General features: G+C 40.5%; 2 protein-coding genes across 2 annotated transcripts; both read right to left on the bottom strand.

Annotated features, from left to right (window-relative positions):
* Positions 1-85: 85 nt before the first annotated feature.
* Positions 86-9,757, bottom strand: LOC110991186 (ras-related protein Rab-21-like). Its single transcript, XM_022256422.2, has 7 exons — positions 9,432-9,757; positions 7,515-7,574; positions 6,510-6,617; positions 5,976-6,039; positions 5,400-5,454; positions 4,626-4,714; positions 86-3,377 (listed from the first exon to the last, which is right to left on the bottom strand). The coding sequence occupies exons 1-7, from the start codon at positions 9,561-9,563 to the stop codon at positions 3,247-3,249; spliced, it is 639 nt and encodes a 212-aa protein (XP_022112114.1). The 5' UTR covers positions 9,564-9,757; the 3' UTR covers positions 86-3,246.
* A 380-nt stretch (positions 9,758-10,137) lies between these two features.
* Positions 10,138-16,410, bottom strand: LOC110973061 (uncharacterized). Its single transcript, XM_022223524.2, has 5 exons — positions 16,248-16,410; positions 15,612-15,761; positions 13,215-13,319; positions 12,534-12,606; positions 10,138-12,092 (listed from the first exon to the last, which is right to left on the bottom strand). Exons 1-5 carry the CDS (start codon positions 16,362-16,364, stop codon positions 12,001-12,003), a joined length of 537 nt encoding a protein of 178 aa, XP_022079216.1. The 5' UTR covers positions 16,365-16,410; the 3' UTR covers positions 10,138-12,000.
* Between the last annotated feature and the right edge of the window lie 206 nt (positions 16,411-16,616).

Here is a 16,616-nt window from a genome sequence, read left to right as displayed (position 1 = left end):
TAGAGCTCTTGCTCATGAAAACTGTAAAAAATTTCACAAAGGCAAAACTATGCACAGACAAAAAGAATACTCTTAAGAAGCCATCTTCATTTATAGCAAATAGTTTTAATTGACCATTGATTAACACCAAGATACTTTCTGTTGGCACTGTATGTACATATTTTATATATATATTTGTCAAGGTCAAATGTCAAACTCCAACCAAACTTAAACGCCCTATGTCCCACTATGAAAAAAGTCAAGACAAGCAACTGCATTTGTATATGTACCTGCAACACTTGAGTAGAGCAGAAATTTCACATCACCAGCATTCACTTGTGTTGCTGCATTAGATTGGGGGAACTGACTGTCAGTCCAAGTGAGCATTGCTCACAAATCTTGTTACTAACAAAGCCAAATACGCCTCTTCTGTGTGTCGCAATCAATGCCAACTACGTGAAACCTTCCTCTTTTCTGAAACACCACTTACTCCTAATTGTTCCTTTCAAATTGTTCCCATTACAAAACCAGAGTAGCTGGAGGCAGTTCTAATGGGAGTGATATGCACCGTCATCAAACCCTGTAGGCCGATACAACAGCTTCCATGGAGTAAGTATCTCAGTGACTGACAGAAAGGTTTGGATAGTAAAAAGAGTGCCCCGAAGTTCACTCTCAGAAGTTGCGCATGTAGGTAACTGCAAGGCTCAAAATCTTGCGCCAGTGGTGCACTACTTAATTGTCACATATTCCAAAATGGAAGCAACAGGAAAAGGAAAAATGCAGGAATGGAAATCAACTTTGGCTTTTTTTGCTAATTTTTTTTCTAAATTATATCACCCACTTCTATAACAAATTAATTTCTACATCGATATATATCTCTTCTTAATATCCAAATGCACTAGAATGCAACATATTTCAACCTTTCTGCCTCACAGAAACTGAAAATGAAGAGTCAACTTTGCCTTGCCAAGTAAAGGTTGGAATTTGACATCTTACAATAAAACCCAAACAAATGAAATTACATGTACATAAAAACATATTCCATGCAGTAATATGCACTATTTTAACACGTAACTATAAAATAACCACTAGCGAAAGAGTGGTTCTCAAAGTCTGTCATGAACAATCCGATTTTCATTACGACAAAAATAAAAACTACTGCGGCATCCACAACCATTCACAATCCATGCAGATTGACCTCTCTTGACCTGGGCTTACTCAGCCTGATAGAAACTATAGAAGACTGGAAGGGCATGGTAGTGATACTCAGGTTGAAGACAGAAAAAGGTGAAGACAAAAAATTCATTTCTTTTTTTTTTTTACAGATTAAATGAATAAAAGGGGCGCAGGATTTCTTGAATCTTTAAATGCATTACCTTCTACAGGGAAGGCCATGTAAGGCCTGCCCTGGTCTTATGTGGTGGCAATGAATCAAATTGCCCAGATAAGGTATGACCATTAGACCCTATTTCCCTTATTATTACGTGTCTAACATTTACAAGTGCACAACAGAGCCGACCGCCAAATTGTGTAAGGTGGAGAATCCTTTTCAACTCTTCATTGTGCAACTTGTTTCACATCCAACGAGAAGAGCAGTTGGATATTATGAAATACAAAACATTTCTTCAGTTACATAAGCCTTACTGAGGCAACACTTTCCTTTTCCCTTTTTTTTTACGGTGATGTAAAAAAGTGCTCCCATGTATGTCGTTCAAATGTCATTTTATCTCTTGCACACAGAAATCTTACAGAGTATCTTATTATGAAACTAAGTGTCTTAGGTATCAAATCAAATGGATCTTACAATTCCAGCTATCAAATTGCTTTTCAATAAAAGGAAACAAATAGGCAGTAATGAAGACAACCTCTGCCTGTATTTGACAAATAGAAATAATTGTCTTTGTTTGCACAAAAAGGATCAAAAACAAAACAAAAACTGTTGGGTACCGCCATCTCAAATGTCCTCAAATTTGGTTGTGAGATGTAGTCAGAGTAGACAACATCACTCACAAGCAATATGGTCAGAGAAAAGCCCATCACATTTAATTCCCTGATGCTCTGAAAAATAAAGCAGGCTCTGAAAATCAAATTGAATGGAAAAATGGATCATGTATCAAACACAGCTTTACAATGCTGAATGGACAGGGACTCAAAAACAGGAAATCTGGACACCTGACAACAGGCTGACGCACGCATTACTGCATGGAAATAACCTTGAATATATGCTTCTCTTGAAATACATTCTCATGTGAGCAAGTGTGGTTCTTGCAGAGAGGTTAGAGGAGTAGAGCTGGCTGGGGAATTTGGCTCCAACAATCTCAGCTGAACCACCGAAGAATCTGCCCTTTCTAGTGCTGAAATGTCCTGAGACTTTGTTGCAAATAAAAACTTCGCAACATTTTCCAAAATTTCAGAAATTCCCCCCCCCCCCCCGAATATTATAAACTACCTGTTTTCTTTTCTTTTTCCCCCCAACCAATTCCCCCAAAGGTCTGACATTCAGATCCTAACTGACAAATGATCAGACTTTCTTTAATCCCTTCTGACATTATCAGTAGGGCCACGTCTGCAATGTGGACACGAGTCTGACCAATGTACAAGTCTGTTACAAACTTCTCATATACTAAAATACTTGTAGATTGGAGATATTAACAAAATTGACAGCAAGCGTGGCTTTCGTTTTAAGATAGGAGTCTGCATTAACAGCATATCTTAAATATTAGTGAGTAATTTGGAATAATAAATAATTGGTAGTTTTACAAATTGGAGTTATTTTACACCAAAAAATTTGAGGGTTTTGGAAAGGAATAACGAGGTTAGGGCAGACAAATCATTGACTAAAAAAAATGGGACTTTCACTCTTTCTTTATCCCGTAATCTTCTCATGAACACAGCTCTTGTCTCAAGCCAGCAGACAAGACTGTCACTTTCTAGAACTATCAGTAGTAGGACCTCATCCCAAACCGACAGGTGCCCTCAAGCAATTTCTGAACTGATACATTATGAATGCAGTTCATCAGTTTGAAAATGCTAGTATTCTACCAGGGCTGCATTTTCCCCCGGGGTACCTGCTGTCAAAAGCCAGTCCCCCAGATTTGATATCCTATTTGTAGGAGACTGCATTTTCTATGATTAAATATACACAATTAAGTTTTGTTTTTAATGGCGATAGCATTGTATTTATATACATCAGGAGACGTGCAGAAGATTGACACTGTGCCACAGAATCAGGGAAGGAGGAGGAAGGGGTGGGCAGGACAGAATCATTTATGAACAGCAACTCCCACCGCCCTGCTTTGGTGCCTCCTCATCATCTACGATGGTGACCGTCTTTCTTGAAGACCTTGACGATGATGTGCCTCTCCCTAGATCATCTGAAGGCGTTGATTCTAGCATTCCTGCAAACACAGAGAGCATGGTATGCTTAAATTTTTCTTTTTGTACTGCAGTACATGACACTATTCTTGTGAGCTAAATGTATTTGATACAACTCAGTGGTAAAACAATATCCTGTCATGTGCCTGGAAGAAAGGGCATTCACCCTTCTTTTCTGATACAACTTACAATGCAAGCAGTTGACTTAATGACACATTTCGCCAAGCAGTAGACTAACAATGGTTAACCCATGGTTTGACTTCATGTGCACGGAATCAATCAAATGTACACAAATGTGGCAAAGTTCTTACTCTGTGGTCTAATTCACCTATTGAAGTTTGCTGCAAGGCAGGTTACCAACAGCCAAACGCACCCTCATGTACATCAGGGGATCAGAACTATGAGTTGCTGTGGCGATGTTTGACATCATACACAATCTGACGAAGCTTTGTTTTTTATCTAGTTGACAACGTGCACGTGTGACCAGCCAACTATGGTTGGTCGGTCTGCTGGTAACAAATAGCCATGCACATCCCAACGTGCAACAGGTGGCCAGGACTGCGAGTTGCCATGACAATGTCTGACCATAGACAATTCAACCAGGGCCAGTCAAATGATTCACTGGAGTACAATGAGGTTTAGCATTCTCTAACAGCAAACAGGAATCACCAAGGGATAGGTTTACACTTCTGGACAGATTAGACGGGTTCTTGCTTGCCCTCTAGCATTTGTTTGTGGAGTCCACAGACTTGTACAATGCTTGACTTTAGAGGAAACACTGACCACTTTTCTTGCAGAAAACTGGCAGAAAAGTTTCAAAAAGGAATTTAGAAGATTGTAATCACTGTAATACTCGTAGTAGCAATCTGAGTTTTCAGGAATGCTCATTTCCTTAAAGGGCAAATCTTGGGGGATACAGCAGACCGGTATAAAGTTACGAAGTGATGGCCATATTTGTTCACTTCCTGGAATTTCCCAAACTTTACAGCAGCCCTACAACAAACTGATGTCACAGTCAACTATTTAGGAGGGGGCGTTTGGGGGTTATGAGTTGGGGGTTATGAAGCCTGATTCTCACTCTAAACCTACACTGCTATTCAGAGTGAAAAGCCCATTTTTATTTCCCAGATGTTTGGGGAAATTTCAGCCATCATCTCTACACTCCATCCGTGAAAATGTCCAAGGCTGTTGGATAAAATGGAACCTTCTCAATTGGGTACCAATTAGTGAACTGCCTTCCACTTCAGTCCATGCAAGAGCAAACCACTTACTTTTACTAAGGTCCAAAAACATCTCCTCGATGCCTTTGTTGAGTTTTGCTGATGTTAGGTAATGTTTTGCACCAACTTGAGCAGCATAGCTACAGGTAAAATGAGTAGGGAAGTGAACATACAAACAGAAACACAAAAAACATAAACTAATCCATGACACACTGCAAACTTCTTCCTGATTACTTTATGTATTCCTAAACTTACTTGTATCCCAGGATGGCACATGAATACAATTTGCGTTACAGAGCATCCCAGAGCAAATTTTATCACCGACAGGGGTCCAAGAATCACACAAATTGGTCAGTAATAATGCACAACACAGACTACAGTTTTCAGAACCCAGTGTGGCGTCATTTTACAATGTCCAATTTCACTGGCTGCAAACCCTTCTGCTACCCTGTCACATTAAGCCGTCCAGAATGACATTCCACACCCCCTCTAACATTCTGCCGAGATATTTCATCTCAGCATTTTACCTTGATTTATCTGAAGTGTAGCTACTGCCAACATGGGGGACGCCCGAGACACTAAGGAGTGGCAAACAAACTGGTCCCACATGACCAGTCCACTATTGTTGACATCATTTTCAACACGCACATGTTAAGCTCCAGAGTAACACAAATAGTGGACCAGTAAGTAATGTAATGTTTGCTGCCACCAAGTGTCCCAATGTCTCTCACTGCAAGTTAAAGATTTCGTTTTGAGGAACATTAAGCTTAAATCAAAGAGAAATTCACAGACTATAAAAGTTAGATTGCTTCATTTTATACTTACGCCTCTGCCTCCCCAATGGACACATTTCTTTGTTTTTCAAGATCTATCTTGTTTCCTAAAGAAGGAAAAACAAACAAAACATTATGCTACAGCCCCGAAATAATGCAACGATCAACCCAAAAAAATCAATCAAAATCAACAATAACAAGTATTTGTGAGATTTGAAGTTTCTTCATGGTGAAGGTGGCAAGTTCAGTAATAGGTTTGCAATAGCACCATGCAAAACTGTCTCAACCCAAGGGTGCTCAAGCAGAACAGGGGGATGTAAGATAATCAGTGAAGTGTGTCCGTCTGAAGGATGGGGAGTGCGGGGGATGGTTGCCAAGGGTAAGGGAGTAAGTATTCTCTCCACACCCCACCGCCTCCATGGCTACACCAATGGAATCCCCGCAGTCTCCTGATGACGGACAGAGCATACTGTCCGAAACGTTGAGTACCCTCCGGTTCTTTTCAGAACAGCACATTCACAAAATACATATTTGGCATGATGCTGGTGCCAACTTGTTACATAAAAAATGGTTTTGTCGACAATACTGAGCTTTAGAATGAACGGAACACATTTATTCAGTGACTCACCTGCTATACAAAGACAAATTTCATTTCCCAACATCTTCTTCAGCTCCTTCACCCAGTTTTTGACCTGTAGGCAAAGCATGAACATCAAATGTTAAATCAAAGTGCATTTTCATGTCACGGCATCTCAACGCAGAGACAATGATGATGACTGTAGGGCTATTATGTAAAATATCTTCTCTGGAGGGACTATGAGCGCCGAACTGGACCAAGAGAAGGCTCAATCTTCCTGGCCACAAAGGCTCCTTTGGTGGGAACTGCACTTCACTGGTCCACAAATGACTATGAAATGCACATGACACATTCCACTCTGTAACAGATGACATCAGCCATTTTGTGCCCTCAGCTGGACACACAATGGCTTCTGACAACCATTGACTACACATTATATCCATGTAGTGTCCTGTCCAAAACTACCCTTGTGGACAAAACTCTCCTTGGCTTTTTGGTACTGTGACATACCAAGTATAGGGGCTTTGAAGGTAGCAGGTATGAGCAGAGTTAAGTGCCCTATGACTTGTCAGAATGGTTTAATACCTTAGAGAATGAGTCTTCGTCTGTGATATCATAGACTAATATTGCCCCATTGCTGTCTCTGTAGTAGATGGGTCCCAGTGCATGAAACCTCTCTTGTCCAGCTGTGTCCTGCAAACGTAGATAAAAGATCAATCACAATAATAATAATAATAGCATTTTGCAACCATAAGTGAAACTGAATTGATAAAAAACTGACCCTTCAAAAATGCTTTCCTAGAAGTAGGAAGCAGAATGAAGATAATGGAATTAACTTGACGGAGAACATCAATTATTCCCCTGAACCTGTCTCCAAATTCTGTGTCAGTGTCCATCCATTGAACGAGGAGCATGATGAAATGTGAAATCATTTTTTCAGTTATTATGGCATAAACAAAATACATGCCAGTAATTTCCTGAGAGCAGACATACATGTATACGTACCGATACTATCATTCTGATTAATAATAATCCAAATGGTTTATATACAGAATGTGTGGCAATGCCTGTATGGTAAGACATGGTGCACAGAAGCAATCTCACCATCACCAACTTACATGTAGATCTCAGATCCTTCCAAATTCAGTCTTGAAATGTTTTGCAGAACCAAGGAATATATCGGCAGAGCAGAGCCATTGTTTAGCTCCACAGATGTGACAAAAAGTTTAATAATGTGCACTTGGTGTCCTCCACAGTGAACGATTAATGATTTTGAAGGTTTCTAGCAAAAGTAAGATTGTGCCAAAACTACATCCTTGTGGAATTTGTGTTTAACTTATAAATTGTAAACAGCTCAAGCCCTGGTCAAAAGTGCCACATACATACCACATGAGTATCAGTACAGACTCAAGTTTGATAGCTAGAAATACAAATTATCAAGCCAAACCCATCAGACCAAAAATGGTATCAGTTGCCGCTTAATACACGGGCAACCAAATGTACTGAGTGTGGGCCTGATTTTTGAACTTTGACCTTTTCAAAGATCCTTATCTAGGGTAGCAGTATTAACCAGTTACATTGCATACTCACCCATATTGCTAAATTAACTCTTTTGCCACCAATGTTCAGCCTCTTGTTGAGGAAGGATGCCTGAAATTTGAAGCAGATCATAAAGAAATGTCAGAAATGAGGTTTACTTTTAAAATGTTCAGTACCTAAAAAATGCTGCATCTATGGTTGAGAGGCAAAATGCATGCACATGTATACCTTGCAACCACATTGTGATGATCATTTGGGCTTTCTGTAGTTGAGAGGCAAAATGCATGCACGTGTATACCTTGCAACCACATTGTAATGAACATTTGGGCTTTCTGTATATATTTTTGTTTAGTTGGTGTTAGTGTTAAATTCCAACTTTGTCTACTGCCCCAAAAGTTCAGTGCCTACTGAACTGGACTACTCTCAAAAGTGGTCAGAAAGCAAAACTTTATCAAGCAAAAGAGCACAAGCAAGCACGAAGTATCAAGAAATTATACTGGAAATAAAGAAAAGGAAGTGGAAAAATGCAAGAGGAAAGGAAAAGAGGAGAAAGCAAAATCTGTGGACTGTAGTGATATCAGACCAAATGATAAAATAAATGGCTATCTAGGTAGTCCAACCATGACACAAAAACCTTCAACAAACTGGCCACAGCCCAGTTTGTGCAATGTTTCCCTGTATATTATATTCTTCTGGATTCCAAACCAATTCACGCAAGTTGGACATGTCCAATCGAATCAAAATGTCAACAAAATTGGGCATGCCCAAAGTAGGCACTGAACTTTTGGGGCAGCAGACAAAGTCAGAATTTAACACTAACACCAACAAAACAACAGCATCATGTCATCACGAATCTCAAATCATTTAAGTGAATGTTACACAGTCCTACCACCAGATCACCAATGCAATGTCTGAATGTCCTTGGCGTGGCCTACCACAGGTGGTGTTTATTACCTTTAGCACCCTGTTCCTATAATGAGGGAATAAACTCTACTTTGAGGGAATAAACTCTACTTTTTCGAAACAGCTTATCTAAACAAGTTGTCGGTGATGTTGGCTTTTGGTTTTCGAGAGAATTCTTTGGGGAAAATGACAGCATACATGACCGCCCAGAAAAGCTGTGAACGATGACAAATTAGTGAATGTAGTCTGGCTCCTTGACCTTGATGGAGATATGTTTTGATGAATCCAAAATGCTCGAGTCGGGTAACCAGACGAGAAACAAAATGGCGTAATCCAACAGAGCAGTTGTCTTTTGCCAAAGTCGGGTTAGAAACTTAAGGTTTTCTTACTTAAATATTGTCAAAATTTACTTAAACTAGGCCTATCAGGTTTGAGTAATGGTCCTTTCAGGTCAAAATTTTAGTTTGAGAAAATGGACTTTTGTTTCCTTATTATTGGAACAGGGATCTATGAATACCCCATGGGGGGCCTACTACAAAAATAGGGGGTCTGTGAATTTGGGGACCCCAAATTTTTGTCATTTTAATCTGTGCAAAACTGGTCATTCCCCGTAAAACCAATGGCAAAACTGTCTGACCTGCCCTGACCCTGTTTTTTGGGAAATTCCAAATTGTAAATTGTGAGAAAATGTGACTTTCCTTCTGAGAAACCAACCATGCAAATTTGACTCTACCATGTGTCATGTGTTGAAACACCCACAGCTTCCCCTAATATTTTCCCTCAAAACCCTGCTCTCTTTTCACAACATCAACCCTACAGTTATTGAGCATGATTTCACAGTCATCTAACAAGGGGAATCCAAAAGTTAAAATGTAGGTGTCCCTTCGTTACAGGAACAGGGTCCCCAAATTCACAATCCTCCAAATTTTCCACTAACAAAACACCATGGCATTGCTCATGGTCCTGGTCCGAACTAACTGCACACAGGCCTAGCCCTAGTTAAATGAAGGTCATTCTGCAATAGCCAGTAAAATTGAGAAGTCTCAAAACCAGGAAATAATTTACCTGTAATGTTGAAAGGTGTTTGTCGTTGAATTTGTTTTCAACATAACGCAGTACAAGTGACGTTTTCCCCACACACCCCTCGCCAAGTAAGACGACTTTGAAATTCTTGCCTCCTCCACCCCCTGTCGCCATTTTTTCAGGGGAAATTTGAGTCAGTACTCCTTATAAACACTAATAATGATTTGTGGGTGTTCAAAATCTTCACTGAAATCTTCCAATCGGGGCACTTTCAACTGTGATTATCACACTCGCTAGCGCTCAGGATACGTTCCCGACTTCTTGCATGTTGAACGAGTTCAGTCACAAGATGGCGGCCTCCCTTGTTAATGTGACGTCACTGGTCACATGAAGCTGTTTCATTGACCCGGGGCTGGGACACAAGGCGTTCGTTTCGACGCAGTACTTGGCAATGGACACGATGATTTATTGTTGTAGTGAATGCCCCCATTTGATTGAAGTGTGTTTGCAGCTGGGAAGAAGTCACTCTTTCCCTCACAATAAAATCAATTTTTGGTGGAGACCTCGCTCCCTCTGCGGTCTGCATAAATAGGGGGCGCTGTACTAGTCTACAGGTACTGCTGAAAGTTCACAATTCAGCATCAAGGACCCCCCCAAACTATTTCGAAAACAATCGACTTCAGTCAAATTGCATGCCGAGCGCATCAGCGAAGCATTTCATGACACAGCAACCAGAAACAAACACTCCTAGACTTTCAAAGTTTATTCTTAAAAATAATCACATCTGACACTTCATTACACATCACTGACTTCAAACTCCTTAGAACTATACTTTAGCGACACATGCACTTTCATATTGCAAGGGACAGTTGTTAATATGATAATCACCAAACTTGTTTGAATGCAGTGACGAGAAATAGATTGGATTTAGTGGTGAATGTGACTTGAAGGGTTCATGGACAAGTCTCCTCATGACAAACAGGACATACTATTTGGACTGCTTGGAACCGGACAACCCACCATCAAAGAGACTCTAGATCAGTGGTGCTTCACCACAAATGCCTGTATAGGTGGTATCTTTTCATATTCCATAGACAGGGTGGGTAAATGTGAAGTGGCAGACAACCTATCACATCGTTTTTTTTCGTTAATTTTTAACAAGATGCAACTGTAGTAGTAGTTGCATTACAATACACTTAGACTTTTACCAAAATGTGGTGAGGTCTCACTGTAATGTACAGTAAACTGCATTTTTTTTTGAGGAAGGGCATCACAGTGAAGTGGCAGACAACCTATCACATCGTTTTTTTCGTTAATTTTTAACAAGATGCAACTGTAGTAGTAGTTGCATTACAATACACTTAGACATAATTTTCCATTTTTCTTTCTCTTTTAACAGAAATTTGGATACTTGTCACTCAATTGAGAAAAGAAAGGAAATTCAACATTCATAAGACTTTCTGCATGTCTTCAATGTTTCAATGGTAATACATCAACAAAATGAAAGGAAATGAGCTGAGTCAAAAGGGGAACTACAATCTCCACAGTCTCATCATGAAGTGATTTATCTGAAGTACGCATACCCCTTATTTGCCGCATCATAAATTGAATGCTCAGAAACTGCATGAGTACCATGGGCCCTAAGTCCATGATGTGAACTCAAGTCAAACTCAAATCTGTTGCGTGGGTGTGCTCAAGTCGATTCGTGCATTCATGCTATCATCTCTGCCAGAACCCTCCCTGGCTTGACTACCACGACATGTACTTGAACTTTGTGAACTCAGGACTTCTATTCTTATCTGTTAATATTTTGAGGGCTTTTATCAAAATGTGGTGAGGTCTCACTGTAATGTACAGTAAACTGCATTTTTTTTGAGGAAGGGCATCACAGTGAAGCCATGCAACGTTTTTGCAAAAAAATTACAAATACTGAACAACTGTGAAATAATTGATTTCACAAAATATGCAGTGCCTGACGTTGATTTGTGAGAATTATAACAATTTGTTGCCTGGTTACCAATACATGCATGCACACCATCTGAATGGGTCAAAACATGTAAACATTAATAAGGTATACTTACTAACCATGTCCTTGCAAAAAAATACTTTAAAAACAAACAAACCCAATTCTTTATCGCATAATACACTGGGATGAGTTTGTTAACCTGACAATGATGGCTTTGGTTCATCAAATGAAACCAGATGCAAAAAGACCGGAAATAATAAATATTACTGAGGACTTGTAGGTAAAGAATGCACCTAGGGTACTGGAAAATGGGGAAAATGCACTCAAAAGAAAAAAAATACTTTGCAAGCATGTACGCTGTGCACATTCTTTAACACATGAATTGGCTGAAGGTTTGTGCACATTCTGCTGAAAATCAGTTGTTGAATGTTACACAGTGTTCATGTGTAGAACTTGACTTCATGCGTCTGCCCACAGCGCACAAAAAAGCTCATGCACAGGGCCTATAGTACTTTGAAGAATATTTTGTTTGCTGGCAATCATCAGTTTGAATAATAACCCAAATCACATCTCATTATATAAGTTGCCACTCTGCCTCTACGATTGCTCAGTCTTGAAGAAACCCTCTAGCCTGGTCGTCACTCGTTAGCCTGGTGGCCAGCGCATCTGTCGTCCTCCAATAACATGGACATGGAGGTGGTAGATGGATTGGGAACCATGGCGACCGTCATTCATCACTAGTAAAAAAGAGAAACTTTGTGAGCATCTTAAAAACTGTTTTCCAGAAAAAAAAGCCCTAATCAGGAAGACAGCCCATCCAGGAAGACAGCCGAATTAGGAGCACAACTGGTTCAGGAACACTATCCCTCCATTAATAAGACCCAAGTAAGAACAAAGCCTGTTCAGGAACATGATCCAGTCAGGAATACCGCCCAGCAACTCACATGTTCAACTGAGAACAGGCCGAGAATGCTAGTTTATGCATGCTTACTTGTACATTTGCACTAGAGAAAAAAGGAACACACGTTACCAAAACCAGCATTCCAATTGATTTGTATGTTGTGAGCTGTATAACGCTTCCTGAACACCACAACTCTCTGCAAGGAAAGACGGCCAAACCACTTGACCTAAACAATGTTCAACACATGATTATAATACTGCATGGTACAAGGACTCACCGATCCTGAAACCATCCTTCAGTTCTTCCAGGGCAGCTACTTTACGTGCCACAGTCATTAGATGTCCAAGAAGCTATCCAAAATAAAATGAACTGGCTGTGCAGACAGTAACATTTTAAAATTCCACCAAAATGTATTAAACAAAGCAATCAGAAAGAAATCTTCCGAGTCCTAATTATAACTCAACCTTAAATCTTTCCAGGCTATATATCAGGGGTCTAAATTCAAAGACAAATTCACAATGAGCCAGTACGGTATTCCAACAACGCATCCTAAATGAAGCGTGTCCAAGGTCATTTGAAGGAGGGTTTGAGTCCTATCAGCGTGACCCTATGGAGACTCGTACTAGCGCTTTGTTCTGCCCATGCATGTTTTGTGTCAAAACAAAAATTTTGACATCTTCAACAAATAGTATCCAATCAGCTTGTTCTGGAAGAGGAGCTACGCTTTAGGGTGAACATGTTACAGTAGCCACAGGCAGCAATTGAGTATGTTACTCATATCAACATGAGTATACTCCCGAGTGCACAAACGGCAGAAGTATGACTCGAGGGTAGGCAGAGAGGTAGTTGTTGGTTGTTCATACAATATGATGCAAGAGTAATGTGCAATGCAACATTTTCTTGCATCTGCAAGTATCAAGAGTAACACATGAAAATACAGCCCTAGATAGATACTCACAGGAGCATCGGAATCAGTGGATTCACTCAGGCAAGGAATTGGCTTGCGCGGGATGACAATGATGTGAGTTGGTGCCACTGGATTGACGTCCCGAAATGCCATGCACTGTGAATCAAATTGGAGTCTGTTATAACAATAACATTTATATACATCATCTTTAATGAGGGTAAGCTCCAATCAGGGCACAACTTTCCATGGAGGCCTTCAGATTGTGGGATTACAAGGACACCGCAGGTGGCCACCAAACAGCCCATGTTTGTTGAGAGGTGTCAGTGGAAAGCACGTACGGTTTTCGAGGTGGGAGGAAAACCCCAAAGGAATATCCTGAGTAAAGCCCATGGAATCAGGTAGGAGCTGAAACCCAGTCCATGTGTGGACCGAGCCAGGAATCGAACTCCGCCCACAGAGGCGGAAGGCAGGAAAGAACCACTACGCCAACCTGACCTCCCCCCAACGTCATTTCTTTTTGTTATTCAATGGGTAAGGCCTAGACAGAGAGGTGAATGGACTGACAGACTCTATCACAACTTAAGAAGTTGTAACATCACCAAAAAACACCCAAACCCATCCACTTCAATGTAATCTAATGTGTATTCATAAATTAACTGACTTTTAATATTGTTTAACTGCCCTGAAAATGAATTCCTACAATTAATGGATTCTGTTTGACTCTACAGGTTGCCGAGACCAAGTCCAATGCTGTGAATGGGAAGAATTCCATATACGAAGTCCACTGTAATATCGCGTAATTACTACAAAAGTATCCTTACTTTGATCGCTGAATGAAGACGATTCCAATAGGCATTGAAGAGCTGAACATCATAGGACAGAAATGTGGAGTTTTGGGCACACTTTTGGAGCTACACATGGACCAGGTTTACATCGACAGGCGGCCATCTTTGCTTCTGAAGAACATGGCGAATGCGCACGACGTGTGCGCATGAACCGAATCATATCCGGAAGGGGTTGGGCTGCCACAAGCATTGAGGTAATTTTATGCATGAATCCGCAACACGAGGAGTGCAGAGGGCCGTCATCTGTCTGGATGGATCTACACAGTTCACGAGGTGCCGCGCAATGTGCCCTACTGTACATGTACAATTTTTACTTGGGGGAAAATAGTGCGTGTTTTGCGACAATTTTTAAGTTGGAGGATTTGGTTAGAAGGAAAAATGGGCCCAATTTCTTTTACAGACAGTTTGTAAAGTTGGACAATTTGTTTAGAAGGAAAAAAGGGGCAAATTTCAGTCTTTTAGAGAATGCTTGTCAGTTGGAGGAGTTTTTTTTCTATATTTATACAGAGGGAAGGGGAAAAGGGAGCTGAAACCTGTCTTTAGATTATTGTGTGGCTATCTGCGCTCTAAAATGTGAGGGTAGGCTTGTACAGGAGAAGAACATCCTTAAGGATTTGATTGAAGTGGTCTACTCCTGCATGTCGGCAGCGCCACATGTATTCGGCCAGGTAGAACCCAAACTGGTCGCTTCCACTGTATGGTGTGGATAGTCACCTCTCTCACCAATTGCGCGTAAGACTCCAATTCTCGCTCATAGTGCATGTATTGCTAATGGATGAAGCAACACTCCACCTAGCCTGAGTTCTTATACAGCATTGGACTGAAATTCCTTCTTTCGTACGGCCGACTGCATTTCTACTTGTTCTTTCTCTCTTGGTTTACATAATACGACGTACGGAGATAACTCACGTCATACAGTCAATTGTGCTCAGACATGTACCTTACCTAGTTGATTTCCTTTGGCACAACCTACTTATATTAACAACGGATAGCCACATTTATTAATATTTAAATATTCTAATTTATACAAATATTCGTGAATAATTACATATTCAGTTTCATAAATATTTAATTTTTTTAAATATTCATCTTGACCTCATCTTGACCTCTCCTTAATTCAACCGTAACTTTATATGGAACATATCGACTTTCTCCGGCAACAAGCGCTCGTGTGGCGTGGTCAGTTAGACTGCTGTATTTCTATACCTAACAGTTCTCTTCATTGCAGGTTCGCTTCCCCTTTACGACACAATTTGGATTAAATGTCTTAAATGTGTATACTAACTGTAATAATCCTTGTACTAATGACAGGAAAACTGTGGAGAAATAATAGGACGGGATAGTGAAGGAAAGAGGAAACGGTAGAGGATATAGTAGGGAAAAAAAGAACGGCAAAAGGACTCACTTTTTTGCCGTTTTATTGCGTGGGGCCCCTTCTTTTTAAACCTGTCCCCCTAAGTTACTGAACCCCCTTTCACATCTCTATCCCCCAAAAATAAATGTCGCCCCTTTTTAAATCTGTCCTGGAGCAAAAATTTCTCCTAAAAAGTGAACTTCGTATATGGAATTCTTTCCCTGTGAATACACAGAGTCTCGTACCAACCTGCTCATCTTCATAGATTGTATCAGCCTGGATATCCCCACTGATGATCTTTTGGAAGACGTTGGGTTTATCCCGATTGTGTCGGCGGGCAGCATCTGCAGCAAGTTTCTCTTCGGAGGATGATTCATCCGAGGTCAGAGATCGCAATTGCTACGCAAAAAATAACCTTATTTGAACAAAGTATATATGTGGTGCTATAAGTTGACTTGTCAACAAAACACTTGATCTCCCACAGAGATTTATGAACTTTATCTTCAGTTTTGTTTTCTATGGTGTGTGCTTTGTTCTGGTTTTTAATTTACTGTTTGATATTTCATAGAGTGTATTTTAACTATTTTTTTAATGTCCCCTTTTGATTTAATCTTTATTCTGATCTAGTCTCTGGAAGCTGCGTTTTAATCCAGCTTGATGGCTTCTACAAGCGGTATTCATTTAAAATATCCTCCCCCCCCCACAAAAAAAGTATAATTAAAAACATTGCTCGCTGTTGTTTTTCTTTCTCTGGACATGCAGTCATTGATCAAATCTGATGTCAGGCCAAGTTAAAAGAAAAACACAAGAAAAGGAGGTGTTCTATTTTTAAAGAAAAAAGAAGAAAGAAATCACGGCACTTAATTTCATTTCCTGGGTACTTACGCAAAACAAGGCACCTCTCGCTCTGGCAACGTCTGTCAATCGCTCATCGTACACTGATCTAAACCCTGGAAATTTTCCGTGTGTCCAAGTTCGAGCAAAAATCTGGCGGAGCGCCATGACTGATCCTGAACGTGCGCGGTACCCAGAGCTCACAAACGAACAACAATGCAACTTGAAATATTTGAAATGGGTCGCTGACTGACTGGATGGCCGCACTGCGGTAATTTTCTGCTGCGCCCGCTGCGCTGCACGTAGGCACGTACCTGCACACTTGCACCTTGTACCTCGCTCGTTACAAAGGGTGGGCGTGGGCGGATTTTGGATGTTGTTGCGTGGAGGACGGGGGGGATTATGATTAAAGGTCAAACA

This window comes from Acanthaster planci, linkage group LG03, assembly GCF_054643075.1.
Source record: "Acanthaster planci isolate LZ-2023a linkage group LG03, COTS_SCS, whole genome shotgun sequence".
NCBI classification, from domain to species: domain Eukaryota; kingdom Metazoa; phylum Echinodermata; class Asteroidea; order Valvatida; family Acanthasteridae; genus Acanthaster; species Acanthaster planci.
Note: the sequence above shows the minus strand (reverse complement) of the source record. Positions and strands in the feature narration are given on the sequence as shown.